We start from the raw sequence: 17,250 nt of genomic DNA on the forward strand, positions 1-17,250 counted from the left end.
AAATCAATGGCTTGGAATGTTGCTGTGCTGCAAAGTGCTTAGAGTTTAAGAACAGATTATATTAATAGTATGCAGAAATGTATTTTGAAATACATTCTTCACCTTCTAAAAAGTATTGTTGATTTAACAAACTAGGAGCAATTTTCTGTGATTTAAGGAATTTTTCACAGCTGTGCATGGATGACAGCACGCATCTCTACTGCTGGCACTGTCACTAATACAGCCTAAATGGAGACAAATACAGCTTGATCATTCAAGCTGATCTATATTTTTCTTTGAACCAACAGAAGCTTTCCCACTGCATTGCTGCAAACAGTGTTACTTCTTTTCCTGATACAAATCATACCCTGCACATATTTTCAAGTTTAGATTTCTTACTTTTTGTTTCAGTTGAAGGTGATTAAAACATGCTGAGAAAACAAAGCCAAACAAATACATGGAATGTTAGTTAGCTGGCTTTATGAAGTGTGCTTTTATTTTTTTATTGCTAAATAGCTGAGAAAATTCTATGTCTGGATCCTTAATTCCCTGTAAAGGGGCACAAATATAGGCTTAAACATAATTATATTATAGCTAGAAGCTAACATGTGCAAGAGTGGTGTTATCAAAAAGAGCTGCAGCTTAAGATCCCTCCACAATCCCAGAACTGCCTAAGAAAATGCAAATCTGTTCTCACATGATGTAAGAGACATTATTAAAAGGAAAAGGCATCTGTCCCAAAGGACACTGTTCCACAAAGGGAACTTTTTTATAACAATTCATAAAATATTTTAGGTCTCTCAGCAACATTTCTCGCAGACCAAAGCATAATATCATAGAATCATGATATCATTTAGGGTGGAAATAACATTCTTGTCATCAAATTTCAAACAAACAAAATGAAAGCTAGTTCCTCTCTCTCTGTCTCTGCGTAGCATTTTGTAAACCAGTTGTTGTACCAGTGCTATCAGGGACTCATGGCCTGCAACAGGGAAACCCCAAGCCCCTCAGCATCCAGAGGGACATAATCATATCAGAGAACATTAACACAGTTGTGCTTGGGCACCTAACCCAAAGGCTCATGGGGACAGGCTGCTCTAGAGGGTGACCCAGAGCAGATGTCATTTAGACGCTTTGAATCAGCAACCAGAGAAGCTTCTCTCTCCCTTAATAGACTGCAGAAAGCCCCACCTTCAAAGTTAGGCAAGTAATTTTGGGCCTCAAATTGAGTGGTGGGACTGCCTCGCACTGCATCTGTAAGTGATTAAGTTAAAACTGTAACAAAATGTCAGCTTTTCTCCTAAGATTAACATCCTAAGCTTAACAACAAATTTGAATGAAGCAAAAACTGTTTCATTTTCTCTCTCTCTCTCTCTCTCTTTTTTTTTTTTTTTTTTTTTTTTTTCCCCCTGTGTGTATCTTATCTTTTCTGGGGAGTCAGTCCTACAAAATTACAGACTTAAATGTCAAGGTTTATGTCAATGCCAATTTTTTCATACTGCTTCAAGTCTTTGCCACAATAAAAAAATATATTTGAGTCAGGAATATGTCAAACAAATAGGCGTATTTTCACAGCTGAAGACCCTTGAAAATGTATTAAATGTGGCTACCCTTTTAATTTAACGATCTCACATTAGATGTGATTCTATATGAAAACTCTGATGGAAGGAAAGCTATCCTTATTTTATGATAAAAGCCAACTTGGGATCACTCAGTACTGAAGCAGATTTATCTACATTTTTGTCTGTTAGCATCAATAACAGGCAGAGAGGCATCTTCATCATTCAGACAAAACTGCTGGACCGTAAACCCACCCTCTTATATGCTGCACTGTGTTCTCCCATGAAAGTGCTCTAGGCAACTTCGCTGCCTACCGAATTCAAGCCAGTAATCCGGGCAGGACTGTCAGCAGAGGAATGCTGTCTTTTAAATGCCCAGAACAAGAGACAAGGCTTTCAGAGACAGCTGAAGCTGCCAGAACACCAGCTTCTCCTCCTCACCCGCACAATGATGGCATTGTGTGAGGAATCCAGACCACTACTCTCAGTTCCCCCTTTCTGCAAACCCAGCTACAACAACGACTCAAGTCAGGACCAAAGAGCTGAGAGTTTGGTGACAGTCAGCCCTATAACCACTTGCACCAGCTGGATAAATCCAAATTGCTCATTTTCGGTGGAATTTGTTTGCGTGCTATCTAGCAACACCGAGAGACTGGGGGGAAAAAAGAGAAAGATCTCAGAAGTCTGTAACTGAGGTAATGAAACAACACGGGTAGATTCCAAAACCCACCTCTGAAATGCCATGCCGTTTACAAAACCGAAAAGTTGTAAATAAGCTGAATATTGTCAATGTGCTGTTTTACACATAAATAGCAGAACAGTCTATGGAATTTTTCTAACAAAATACAAGTACACTGTGAAGATCAGTTTGATTTTGAAACTCTTAATACATACAGAAAGCCAATGACCAACTATGAGGCACATACACTTTTGTGTTTTGCGTTAACACCCAGAAATAAACACAGAAGGACATTTTTGGGGGTTTTTTTAATCACTTTGAAATTCTCACTGTGGTTCACAAGTGCCTATTATGAAATACTCCATGCTCTAAAAACCTTAAATGATTAGTATATCAATACAAGCCACAGAACAGTCTTCCTGCTACAGCACAGTACTGAAAACTCCAGTAATGAATAAGACAGCAAGGTCACTAAAGTATTTGGCAAAGGAGGTTAGGATGTTGTTCCTAAGTATCTGAAAAAATAAGAACCAAGGATGACAGTGAGTATGAAAAGAGGAAGGGATGACAGGAGAAGGCACCAATCCCATGTGAGAAAACCACAGCAATGGTTTGATAATGAAGGCAGCTGAAGCCAGATTCTCAGATTTTGGAGGAAAAATGACAACAGATAGGGTAAAATCTGCAGATCAGAAATTATGTCATCATGACAGGATGTCTGAAAGAACTGACACAATATTTGGTGACGACACAAAGAGAGGATGGAAAGTTCTGTCTTCATGAACTTTGTGTCCAAGGTAGCAGTGAAGTGAGCAAGATGACACACCAGGGAAAGATGGGAGGGGAAAAGTCAAAGATAAAGGTACTTTGGAAATCATCCATGGGTTGGTGGCAGCTGAGGGAAGATAAAATTTACAGGGCAGTGTGTCCCAAATTGAACATCACAAGGTCATAGCCACCATCCACAGCTCTCCAAGGGCTCCTGGCTAGAAGAGTCTTAATTAAAAATGCACCTGTTATAAGCAGACTAGTGCCATGATATCCCCCATTGGTCTACCATAAAAAGAGGTCAGTAAACAATGCTTTTTAAAATAGAAAACCAAAGAACTGAACCTTGAGGAAGGGCATCAGGAAGTGGATAAAGAGCCATTTAAGGAGATATTGAAAAACCAGCAAGGAAAGGGTCCTGAAAGCCAAGAAAAAGAAAGCCTGATGAAAGCCTAGAAAGGCAGCCATCAACCCCAAACCTGGAGGACAGAAAACTGTTCCTTGCATTAGATGATGACTAATAATGATCACTGTGGCAGCAGCTTCACTGGAACTCGAAGGAGAAAGGCAAAAGAGAAGGAAACAGAGAGAAAACTAGAAGAAAACCAGTAGAAAGCCAGCACAGAGAAACAAAAGATTAGGGTCTTAATTAGATAAATATGATGTGAGGAGAGTTTTCCATTTGTGTTTCCCTTGGGAAACAAGACTGCCGGGAGTTCAAAGTGAAAGGTAAATGAAGTCAGAAGAGAAAAAAAGATAAGACTTGAGAAAAGGACCTCAGAACTAAGGAAGGTGCAAATGCAGGAGAAAAAAAATGAGTGAACTTGAGATTTAACATCACAGAATGGAGATTGCAAATTCGATGAAGAAAGAAGGGAAAATAGAAGTGAAAAAGGAGAAAGTTGCAACAGGGCCAGATGAAAAGGGAAATAAAGGGATTAGCTGATATTTTAGTCTAGCTTCTTATGGAATGAGATTGCCTCTCCCCATCCCAACAGCTTCTGAATATGCTGGTCAACTTCAGTGACAAATGTTGAAGAAAACAGAGCTCTTTGAAATTGCATGGAAATGTGTCTTCAAGGCAAAGGGGTAATGAATTAGAGTTTCCTAACTACACAAAAAATCTGTAACACCAATTCTTCCTTATTATTATTATTGCTCCCTCAATTTACCAGAGAATCAGCTTGAAGCTGCAGCTTCATACCAAGCAGAAGCAGAAGCCAAGTGAAACACAAGCTCTCTAATAAACTTAGATTATTCAGCTGAAAGGCAGAGATCTACAGGAAGGGAGTCTTCCTCAAGCAGCAGTGCTCAGTTCTCAGTGCTTATTGAAACTTGCAAAGCAACTGGTTAATTTTTGTATGAAGAAGGCTGGAAGGAAAAGAGGTGCATGAAGAACTGATACTGAGAACAGAGGGTGAAAGTAGACTTGAGAAAAGGCAGAAGCCTGTATGGGTACAAATCAGAAGTTCAAGGTGGTAGTTTTCTTGAAGTACAGGACCAACAGCTGATGACAGTATGAAAGCAAGCTTAAAAGTGAAGGAAAAGAAAAATAAACCAAACAGTGAAAAATGGCTCAGGAGAAAAGGGTAACATTCTTCAGAGAAGGAACGGAAACTGGCAACACAGGTTTCAGAGGTGGCCTCTGGTGTTGCAATCTGCTGTCTGCTCTCTGCTGACATCCAGCTCACCACTTCTGTTGAGCTGAAAGCTCAGACAACTTTCAACAGCAAATGTAGCACCTGACTGTCCACCAAAGGGATCTGTGGTTGATCATGTTCTTGCCATTTTCTAGCATTTGCTAAGGAATTTGATTCAACCCATGGAAAAGATTCCATGAAACCTTACTCCAACCTGTTGCAGAGCTAGCATCAACAAACCCAAATATCACCAGTCTCAAGCAGCCAAGTTACTACTTTAGAATCTTGGTTTTTTCTGATGGACTGAGAGGTTTTGTGTGTAACTAATTCTTTTTTCTTCTTCTGTTAACATCAGCTATCATTACGTGCTGAATTACCCCATCTTGCAAATTAGCAAATAAGTGAAGATAATATTTTTGTTCTTGTTGAGTAATGGCTAACACATTTACAAGATGGATTTCCTCATGTAAGATCTCAAGTTGAGATCTTGTTTTAATTATTTATGAAAATGCTCTGCAGTAGGCCAGTGAAAGTCCTACAGTGTATTTTTGCATATTTTTTAAAAAGAATTAATTCTTAGGGACACGTGACCTTTCTGCCATGGTCTGCAATTATGTCTGTGCTTAGAGGTTATGTGGGTGAGCAAGTTACACTACCAGCTTTTTCATGTTAGCATCTGAGAATAATGAGATTTCCTACTTAAGGAAATTAGCTACAGCATATTCTTTCCATAGCTCTTCTTAACAAGCAGCTAAACTTTGACAGTTTTGTGGTATCTAAAAGAAAAAAACAAACAAACGAACAAAAAAAAAACCCCACTGACAGGGCATCCAAGAAAAACCTCAAAACTAGAAAGAGGTTCTAAAACTGAGATAAGATAAAGACGTTACTTTCACTAATTCAGTCTCTACAGTTATACAATAGGGGGGAAGCCAGATTTCAATCCTTTAGTTTTTTGTCTAATGACACAAACTCAGGACTATGATATTTTATGCAAGAACAAAAGGCCACTAGCATGGAAGAAGTTGAAGTTTCAAAGGATAAAGTAAAAATGGCTAACTATCTGAAAAATATGTAATTTCACAAAAATAAACCAGCAAAATGCCTTTTGTTAATTTATTCTAAGAACTTTATATATATGGCTATAGCACCTGTCACATTTTCAGCATGCATTAGTACTGTACTAAACACTACACATCTATTTTAAGCTAAAGGATGAATATCATAGGTCTTTTCTTTAACTGTTACGAAAGATCATTGCACTAGGCTATGCTAACAAATTTATCTGTGAGAGCATCTGCCCTATGATATCATTCTTTACCATTTTCCACTCTACCTTCTTCCTTGCATGCATGGAAGTGCCCACTGTGTGCACACCTTCAATTATTGCCACACAAACATGGTGTAGCTGAGGTTGCTTCTCTGCTGGGTGTCTTCAGACATTCTCTACTTTTGAGTGGTGTGTTTTATTACTGCATCCTATGGACAGTCATCAATTCATGCTCTGACAACCGCAGCACTGGAAGGCAGCTGGCAGATGTGCCAGCAATGAAGTCTGACAGATTATATTTTGCAAATACAAACCTGCTAATCCTCAAATTCCCAAACTGATTTGAGATTAATTACATAGCTAGAGGCTACACCAAGAATTTCCAGATGATCAGATCCTGGTCCCAGATTCCACCCCCTGGGTACAGAGAGGTAGAAGTACTCAGAAAAAGGGCAAGAGCAGCCAAGGGCCATGTGAGATCTCAGGGAATATCTGACCTACAGACATACAATGAAGAGTCTCAAAAAGTTTTCCGCTTATTCTTTGCTTATGTCTACATCTATGACCACATTCTCATGCAAGTCAGTACTTAAGGAAGTCCCTGAAAGACATATTTGGCAGAAGTTATGAAGGGAATTAATTCCAAAAATTATAGTAATTTACTTGTCTTTAGTCATGAATCAGAATTAATTCATGCCAGAAAGTTACAGCTGTCTTTTGAAGACAATCAAGTCATATCAAACTGTGCTGCTTTATCCCTCTCCTAAGATGAAATGCAGCCCTACAAAAGGAAAGGGAGATGATGGCACTCACCTTACATCCCTCACAAGCACTGACACCATAGTGATATCCAGATGACTTGTCTTGACAAACAAAACAGGGCTTGTAAACACGAGGGGGTGGAAGTGGTGAAGGAGGGCTCGGAACAAGTTCCTCAGAACTGGTGCTCTGAGTTTCAACTGCTACAAAAGAAAAAAAAAAAGATTGAATGATTCATCATAATTTTGAATAAATTACTATATATAACCATATTGTAAGTATCAAACTGGCCCATACCTTTCTTTCCATAATAAACATTCATTTGTCTTTCCTAGTAAAATTTAAAGGGAGCCAAGCAAGATAAATAATGACAGGACTACATCCTACAGCCTCAAAAGTATATTTTAAAGTATCCAGTAATTTAGATGTAGGGTATGAATCTTACCAGGCTCCCAAAAAGGACAACTTTGGGCTCATGTTCTGGTTTTGGCCTATGGAATTGTGTAGCATCCACGTGTGCAGGTTTGATAACAGCCTTTAAAGGGAAACTGCGATCTTCAGAGAGTTTTTTAATCTCTTGCCTTTTTCTACAAAAGGTAACATCTCCAGCATACAATTCTGACCTAGCAGGATAGCAGCACATATCAGGATATATGTAAAGAGTGTGAGACCTGAAGTGAAAATTACCTAAACAAGTTGTCTTTTTTTTTTTTTTTTTTTTTAAGTCTGCAAAACTAGCACAATCCAGCAACACTTCCTTACCTACCCTAGGACCTGTAACATCAGGAAACCTTGCTGAGAAAAAGCTACTTATATATTATGAGCCCCACATCCCTTTATTGCCTTAATATTTCTAGATGGTCATTTGTTTTTGAGCCTGTTGAAAAGCCAGTAACCCCTTTCAGGGAAAGGACGTGAAAGCTCTATGGTACAAGATAAGACATGTGAACTACATCTTTCCAAAACATCTGCATTAGTTTTCTGTGATACGCTGTCATCATTCCTCAGGTTTATTGTGGATGTGCAATACATTTTCATGTCTCACCTAGTCATCTGCTGCTTCTCAGATAAATCCCTCTAACTTTTCAACAGATATACAGGAATGACAGGATCTGTGAACTCAGATCTATCCAGAAATATTAGGCCCTATCAGCAGAGCTATATCTCCAGAGTACTAACAGCAGGCCCTAAAGAATAAGAATATTACTCAATGGAAAAACCCTAGACAAGATTTACTGTACATGATATTTTTCACATTACAATGATGATACATCTGTATTAAACTCATGATTCATTGTCAGCCCATGTGTTGCCAAATTCACAGTGGGCATCACAGCACATGAAGCAACCTCTGATTACTCGTGAGAGAAGGGCCCCTTTCTCCCATTTTTCCTTGGGTTAAGCTAGTATCAACTTCAAGGACAGAGACTTGAGAAGAAAAGAAATGCTAGAGCAAAGTATTAAAGGCTCTGATCTAAGCAAAGAAATACCTTTGCAATTTATTTATATATCTAACAGAAAGGAGGCTGTGATAAAACAGAAAACTAAAATAAGTAAAATAACATGGCTCCATAAATTGTGACATTAAGATAATGTCCAGAACTATACTCATTTTTTCCAGTATTAAATAAGCTGAACTTGGCAAACACCTACGTGTTCTTACTGCACCAAGAAAACTTTAATGAAGCTTTTTCTTAATGAAAACTCATGTGAGAATGATAATTTCTTTTCAACAGTAATTTTTGGTATTTAAGAGAGATAGAGAGTGCACTGTTATTGATCTCTGCACAGCCACCCTGCTTGAATCAATAATCTATTAGTACTTCTAAATTAAAGTTAGATTCATCAAATGCCCTTGAGAAGCCACAAACATTCCTTGTCTGATTTCATGCTTGTACATGAATTATGGTGGCTTCCAATGAGTCTAAGGAATGATAAAATTTTAGCTTTAAAACTCCAATACCAGCAGACAATGTGTTTTGTATTAGCTCATTCAACTCTCCCAGTCCACCTAAAAGGCAGTTTTTAGGCTCCCCATGGGAAAACAAGGTTGTGTCATCCAATAAAACAACTGTGCTCCTGCAATCCTTCTGTGATTTCAGTTTGGGGAAAGCAGCCTTTCAGGAATAATACTAATACACTTTTGTTTATTCATCAATTCATCTTAAACAAGCACCAGCATCCAATAGTGTTCCAACCACAAACAGTATTGTACACCAGAGAGGTCTGTCAAGCACTGTAGAAACAACAGGAGCTTGTGATACCCAGAGGAGATTACGCAAACAACTCAGTTGATAAATACACAACAGAATCAGCAAGTGAAGTGTTGAAGGTACTGGTAGAGAATATTTTTCAGGACAATTTGAAATAAGGAAGGAGCCAATGGAAATCAGAAGATCCTCCCAAAAACACCCATAAACATGTGCCACTAAAAGGACTTAAGCTACTAAAAATTATACTTGCATTAGCTGAACAACTGTCTAGAGAGTTTGGATTTTTGGTTGGTAGGTTTGGGGGTTTTTATTTGGGTTTTTTTTTTGGGGGGGGGGGGTTGTTGCTGGTGTTTTGGGGTTTTTTGTATAATAAAACCTAGTTTGGGCATATTCATTTTTCATCAAAGGCAAGGTGTGCAGTTTTCTGGAGAAGGCTTGAACCCAGGTTCAAGCTGTGCTTGACTCTTACTCCAGTTTCTGACTTACTATTCTTCCTTGGATTTAGCTTTTGTAACTCTTTGCTTGAAAAAGTATGCAGTGCCTGTGCTCAGCAGGTATTAAGTGTTATTTTTGCAACATGTTGACAGCTAATGGATGCATGATGGCAGAAGCTGATTTCTTCTATGCATGTCCACACAAGCAACAAGGAAAAAAAGAAAGGATGGGGGGTGGACAGTTGACTTTTCCAGAAGCATTTTTAAAGCAGTCCTACAATTTTAGGAAGAATTCAAGGGGAGGAAAAAAGAGAATAAAAAAATGGAACTTCTTGCCATGCTCTGCTTTCTTGTCCTTTGGGATGTGACACTTCAGGATCCCTACTCACCTGAGACAACAGAGCATCGCTGCTGTCACCCAACACCTGAATGCAGCTTAAGCACACAGGGACTCTCAAACAATCGGTCACTTCACAATTCCTAAGATGTCTGAAATTTTTCTAAAGGTTAGATAAAGTAGCAGATAAGATCTTTAAAAGCAGAGCGTGCTTTCTGAGAGCTAATTTACTGCCAGCTAAACCGTGTTGACAGATGAAGAAGGTATTTTATTTTGAGACCAACTAGAAGCAGGCAGGCACTGCAAAATGTTTCATGTTCTCCTAGAAGCTTAGATTATAAAGCTTGCATGTTAATGCACACTTTGGACAGTTGAGTTTTAAAAGAATAAGAAGTTGTAAAGCAAATGGCATTTCCTGGATAGCCTCAAGGGAATTTTGAATACTGAGCTCAGGGTCCCTGATGGGAAGCAGCAATTTCAGCTAATTAGGGTGAATAGCAAAGTGTTGCATTTGGTCAAAACATTCTGTTAACCCTCATTTTTGTTGGCACCAACAAGAGTCTGGATTTTTTGCTTTTTTTTTTTTTTTTTTTTTTTTTTTTTTTTTTTTTGTGAATTCACTGCAGGAGTGCAAGGCACTCAGCTCACATACATTAGGCAGAAAGTCAAAGGAAACGCCAAAGTTCAACTAAAGTACAAGTAATTAGAACCAGATTCTCTGCTGCTTGTATGTGTGCATTTGATTGTAGAAGTTATTTATAAGCCTCCAAACATTTGAAAAAATAACTATATACTGTAGATCATTTAATTTTTATGTCTCGTCTGGAAAAAAAAGTCTGCTTCTAATCATCTTCCAGGAAAGAGCCAGGAACTGGGAAAGTGGGTCTCAATTGTTTCAATACAAATTTCTCTCTTTCATGTGCCACATAAAACTATACTATAAAATTAAATCCAAAATATCATTGACTTTGCCTCCCCCCCCAGCTTTTTTTTTAATAAAAAACTTCTTTGAATTTGTCATGCTTAAATAGTTTGCATTGTTATGAGGGTTTGAGTTTTTTTAAACTCTTGTTTGGAAGACAGACAAGGGGAGAAGGAAAAAAAAAAAAAAAGAAAGAGTGAGAGAGAAAGAAAACATTATCGTGGAGACTTGCCAGCCTTGACTTAGTAACCTGGCCATGACCCTCCAGCGAGTGTGTGTTTGACCCGGTCACACATGACTCTAGCTGCGTACTGTTGCTGGGTTATAAGTCCCAGATATTTTTACCATATATACAACAGGTGGGGATCACAGACAACAGAAAGAGGAAAACAAAGTCTCCCCTTGTGGGAAGACTCCCATTTTCTCCTTTGCAAAGAAAAAAAGCACCAAGCAAAGAAGTTGTGCTACTACTTCAGTACTGGCACTTGCTGTGCTGGATCGTTGTTTTACCCGGGGGGGTGCCCGCATGGAGGTGGAGTGGGCTGAGGGTAGGAGGACCGAGGAAAAGGCTCAGGAGAAGCCATGTGCAAATATTAATCAACACAGAACAAATTACCACAGTTAAAAATCTTTCCTTATAGAGCTGGGTACGCATCAAAGTTCAGGAAGGAATGCTTTTTGCTAAAAGTGAACACAACATACCTGTACAAAAACTTCAGACTGAGATATTATTACCAGGATTTTCAGAAGTACCTAAGAAAGTTTGTTTTCCACATTTGAGGGTTTCTTTTTCATTTATGTCTTTGTAGCTGCACATATCTGCCTTAAAGCTATGATGTTAAATATATTTATTATATTTTAATTCTTGGTTACAATTTTTCCAGCATTAATTTTAGTCAAGTCAGGCATCTCTACCAGACTGTCCTTAAGAAAACGGGTGGTATTCTGGACGAAAGCCAAAGAAACCCTCTGAAGTCTACTGGTCTGCATTTAGTCTGAAAAGGGGCATTCTACTTTCAACAGGGACATGAGAAGATGAAACTCCATAACCATGTTTCTTTTTGAGGGTGCCCAATCAAAAATGAAGGTTTTCTGTTGTTTTAAAAGCTAATAGAATATCTAACACATTCCAATATGTGTTGCCCAGGATTCATATAGTACGATTAAAATAAAGAGAGGTGAAGGTTACAGAGCTCAGAAGCAGTCTGAAGTCTGCAAGGACCAGACTAATAGACAAAACTGCATGCAAGGTCACCTAAAAGGAGTCTCAGACCCAGGGCACTTTAAGGGCCATGCAAAGGGCACAGGCTGTTGCTGCCAAAACTATCTCAGACAAGGTGCAAGTCCCGATAGGCGCAGCTGAGTTGGCAGGAGTTCTCTAAAGCTGAAGTGCTTTTGCTGCTACAACTCTTGTCAGCTAAAGAGCGATAGGGACAGCTGGCTTCTGTCCCGAAGCATCTGCGAGAAGAGGGGTCCTGCTGAACTCTGCCCTCCGCCTCAGAGCACAAGAAGCAGGGAAGCACACTCTCTGCTCTGATAGCCTCACCCCAATGAAGTTCCAAGTACAAATTTGGCCATTGCTCCACTGCAGCCAGACATACCATCAGGGCAGTATTTTCTTCTCCCACCCTTCTGCATCTCATACATTTAGACAGTGCACTATTTTGGGCAGGGCCTCAGAATGTGCTGTACAGTAACTGGCGCTGCAGGACTTTCCAGTGATACTCCAATTCAAATAATGGTAATGATCATGATCCTGCCAAGTCAAAAGTTGTTTGAAAGAATGAACCCTGAAAGGCCTCCACAGCCTTGAGGAGAGACATTACTTGCAAACTACGTTCTTAGAGCACTTTCATTTTAACTATTGCAGCATTTCAATTATAAAACACAGACTTAACTTATAGTATGATTTTAAAAAAAATCATATTCAACAAATGCCTTTGCTGTGTATACACCAAGTTGTATTTGTCAACTGACAGAAAAGAAAGTGTTTACACTCCTCTGCTGCGTCTTGCCCGGTTTAGAACTGGGAGAGAGAGAGAGCTGCATCATATGCCTTCATGCCTTTCATCAACAAAATTGCCAAGTTTCAATTGCAAATCTGTAATGTTAACCAGCAGAGTCATGTAACATAAGTCAGTGGATACTGATCTTGGCCATAAAACAGGAGTATAGCCCTTTGAAACCTGTATTCATAACAGGTGATTAAGGCCAAGAAATAGTTTAGTATCCTACTACCAGCATAGCAAAGCTATCCAGTTTTTTTGCTCTAAGTCAGATGACAACAGCATCTATCTTTTGGTTATTTTTCTGTTCTACTCTCGTAATATAATTTCTGTTACTTAGCAGCTAACTTCTTCACAGATTTTATTTTTCCCTGAATTAATCTCTATCAGTTGCTCACTGAAGAGTAGAGATTCTTTTGTAACATACTTTTCTCCTATGACACAATTTGGCATCATCATCAACCGTTAGTTAACCATGGCAATTCAGTCACCTGACTTTATGCTGGTATTTAATAAGGCACTCCAGGAGCCCCACTTGCCAGCACATCTTCCAGAGTGACATTCCTGCACAGACTTACTGAGTGACTCTCCTCAGGCCCTGCTGTCCTTGGCCACACAGCAACACCAGCACCACTTCTGGTTCTGCCATATTTAGCAGTGTGAAAGATCCTTCTCTCTTCCGCTTATCTGATCTACAAGCATGGTCCCTGCCATTCCAGTATGTGAATAATCCATGAGCATTCATATTTTTACCTTTGTAACACCTAAGTGAGATAAGGGAAGAGCTATTCTTACTTTACAGACAGGAAACAGAAGCACTGACAGTGAAAGAGCTTTATTTGCTTGCATCATAAATTCCTAGAAAAATGCAAGCAGAACCCAACTGGGATTTTCAACAGCAACTGAGAACCTAGCTGTCTACAGCATTAAGGAGCATCCCCAAAATATAGCCTTACATGTCTTGCCCTAGGTTTCACATGGGATACATGACAAAGCTGGGAAATGTGTTGAGTCTGTGCTCAGTCCTTCTATTGCAGGGGCTCTAAAGCACCTCCAAGTCTGCATGTGCACCCCACTCCCCTGCCCACTGTGAGACAGGAGAGGGCTGGGTGCCTCCTGCCTCCAAGAGCCACTGCTGCTGCCAGCAGGGAACTCGGGAGAGATGATAAAACCTTGCCTTCATTTTCAGATCTCTGCAACCAGCTGAGAATCAGCTTTCTATAAGACTTCCATCATATATATAATTACACAGGAGTGCCCTGGCAGGGAACTGATTTGCCTGAGAGAAACCCTGAATCCTCTCCTGAAGGCAGTACAGCAGCAACTGTGCATGTGGACCACTGTGTACCACACAGGCATAAACAGTACTAGAAACTGCCACAAAATCCTCTACTTTTGACAGTACTGTCCAAGCCTCACATACTACCAAGATGTTCAGTCTGAATCTAGCAGGGTAGTCTTAAAAATTGAGTATGTATGATCTGAAAATCACCAACACACGGTCAGGCATTTCAAAGAAAGCACCCTAAAAGACCTTTGTCTGAAACTGCTGCACCTTTTTGCTGTGTTCCACAGGTACACAGGGGGAGCTGCCACTGCAACCACTTTTGGTGCTTCTCCCAGCAGGACCACAACTTTTGGCAAGTACATTCTCTTTTACGAGTACAGGTATTTACTACAGTTAGCAGTAAAGGACAACGAGGAGGTTGCAGCTGCTCTGTAGGTTTGTAATGTCTGGTTCTCAAGCACCAGCTCCACTAAACCCTGAGGTACTATGTATAACTAACATCACCTTTTCAAAGAAAATTATACTGCTTTTCAGGCTGATTTTTTTTTTTTAACAGTTATGTCAGCAAAGCAGATCTACATTTGGGTTTATGTGTCCGTATAGCCAGAGAGATGTATTTACACCTGAGCAAATGTGGAAAGCAGAAAGCTTGTCAGGATTAATTATATCAGGGCCAAGAACTGCATCTGGTTATACCTGTGTTACTCTCAAGACAGCAAGACTTAATGACGTGCTAGTAACTGAGAACAGGAGCGTCTCTCGCTAAATAAATGGCCAGGCAGACACCATGAGTGAGCCAGGGTGAAAGTAAGAGTAGAGACAGGATGGCCGCAGGGTTTGGCAGGCAGAGTTTACAGGGCAGCAGCTCATCACTTTGTATTAGGAGCCTACCTTCGAAATGAAAAAGAAAACATGTTAAATGAAAAAAATAAATCGTATGGAAAACTGAAGAAAAACATCCGAAAGATGCTAGCTCTGTAGTTTTTTCAGGTCGGTGATTTTCTGCCTGTCCGTTACCATGCAAAACCACATCAGTCTCAAGAGAAAATTCTGCATTACTGCAAAACAGGATCTTCCTAAAAAAACCCACAAAAAACCCACAAAAAACATAAACAAACAAACAAACAAAAAAAACGACCAAAAAAACCAACAACCAACAGCAACAACAAAAAAAACTAAACCAAAATTGTGCCATCATCTGCATGAAGTTAGATTTTCCTTTGAAAAATTTGAAAATGAAATTTTCTTACAATTCAGGGGCCCTGGCTGCTTTACCTGTGAATTCCTGTGGTCACATCCTTATGTGGAATAAAGTGGCATAGGCAAAGAAGAGATACAAACGTAGACAGGATGAGAACTCCGACCCCTTTATTCTTTATTTATGAAAAAGAAGTGTATTTCTATGGCCTATTGATACAAACGTGGTGTAACAAATTCAGAGCTTTCCCTACAGGATCAAAAATTTTAAGAAAAGGCACACTGTAAGGAAAGAAACACTTAAAAAATAAAAGAGGTCTGATTCTTTTTTTCAGTTATGTTTTATGGTGTTGCTACTCCATTGATTTCAAAAAAGGCTCTTGTAAACATAAATGGGAGAAAACCCAGATCCAGAATCATCAGTAAGAAATGAAAATTGCAAGGGCAATGAAACAGTTGCTATAATCTCTACATACATCCAGATATTTTACTAAGTCATAAAGTCTCCATTTATAGTTATTAAAAGTTTTATAGTGTTTTGAGGACTTTTATTTTTAAGTCTTTTCAAGCATTGAAATAGAATAATTCAGAGTATTATTCTAAAGGAATGATTTTATTCTTCAAAACTTACCTCCTATCCAAGTTGGTATTAGTTTTTGGTATTACTATGTCTGCCAAATAAATTTTTTATTTTCTATATATTCAACATATCTTATGACACTATGCATCATGCCTTTTTGCTGTGGCTTGAATCCAGCAAGAAAAGGAGTGTTTTAATATCTTTAATCATGTAATACTATTACCCAGTTGTTCAGTACCACACGGACAAAATAGAACTATTGTGCTCTCTTTGGAAATGCCATAAAACTGCCTTGAAGTGTAATATTTTACATATCATTTCATTTCTCAAATTTTAGGACCATTAGTTCAGAACATTTTGATCTTTAAGTGTTTTCAAACCTTAAAATTAATAGAGTGATTCAACAAGAGCCAATTCAGTGATCAAAACTACTTCAAGTTAGTAGAGTAGCAGTTAAAATGCTTATCATTACAATTAATTTGTATTACAGCCACACTGCTGGATATCACTAATTGATTTATATACCCTCCTTTCTATACCCATTTACAAGGGCAATTATGAACTCCATCACATACGTTTAAATGGGTTACATTAGAACATTATCTAGAAACTAGACTGCTGAGCTTAAAATCCTTAAGAACAGGTAAATTCTTCATTAATGGGTATGCTATCAACTCACTACAAACGGCCTATAACCTTTTAAGGCAGCACACGGTGCTAATATTTTACTTTTCATGGGCAGTTGGAGGTTGGCTCCAATGATGAGCTCCACCGCTATCTTTAATTGTTTTTAAAATTGCATATTATAGGCAGCAATAAACACAAATTAGTATTATACCATCCACAGCTTTCTGCAAGGCATGGTTTCTATAAACAAGTTAAAATGCATACATCTGTAAATAATAAGTGTAAGTATGCTGAATTTAATGAATAAGGGCACTAAAAGAAATTGAACAGTAGGGGTTCAGCAATTAGAGTAACTGCCCACTTTATTAAAAATGTATTGTTTCCAGCTTTCACTTTAGAAGGCTTTTATTGCTTTGCTAATTCTAAGTTTTGATTTCCTTTGAAAAGGATGCCTAATTCCTTGTTTTTCTCTGACAGCCCCATCACAGAGCATTCGCCTTTTAACAAGGCAGTGGACAACTTGAAGCTTTATATCTCCTTGCTTGGGATCTCACTCTTGGGCCCTTGCTGCCGACCTTTGTTTGGCATTACGCCACCCAGAGATATGATTCTTTATCAAGTAAGGTTTCATGCCACAACAAAGCTGGGATAAAACCTGCTGAACCAGCACACCCCAAGCAGCCACCCTTCGGCCCTTTCCCAGAGGTCACCAACACTGGCAGAGTGGGGAGGGGAGGAGCACACTTCCAGTTTCCCAGCCATGCCCCTGCAATCCAGGGCCATTTGCAGAAGCTGGCAAGGCTCAGGCCGTGAAATGGAGCCATGAGTTTCCTGCTGCTGTTCAGCAGCAGCCTGCTGCAAGAGGACAGGGCAGTGTGTAGACTGGGAGAAGCAAAGGTAGCCTCTCAAACCAGGCAGATATCCCAGTACACGTCTCCCACACCCCAGCATCACTGCAGTGAACCTCTGGGCTATCCCTGCTTGTATATGTA

At 39.2% G+C, this 17,250-nt stretch overlaps 1 protein-coding gene across 4 annotated transcripts in view; it reads right to left on the reverse strand.

The window, feature by feature from the left end:
- RARB (retinoic acid receptor beta) overlaps positions 1-17,250 on the reverse strand; it is a 321,133-nt gene that overhangs the window by 60,114 nt on the left and 243,769 nt on the right. For all 4 annotated transcript variants that reach the window (XM_066194334.1, XM_066194325.1, XM_066194353.1 and 1 more), the window contains one exon: positions 6,709-6,857. In XM_066194334.1, the coding sequence (XP_066050431.1) occupies positions 6,709-6,857 (149 nt within the window). The remainder of the gene's footprint in view (positions 1-6,708; positions 6,858-17,250) is intronic.

Source organism: Chamaea fasciata, unplaced genomic scaffold (assembly GCF_029207755.1).
Source record: "Chamaea fasciata isolate MVZ Bird 193981 ecotype frontalis unplaced genomic scaffold, bChaFas1.0.hap1 SCAF_1, whole genome shotgun sequence".
In the NCBI taxonomy this organism is placed as follows: Eukaryota; Metazoa; Chordata; class Aves; order Passeriformes; family Sylviidae; genus Chamaea; species Chamaea fasciata.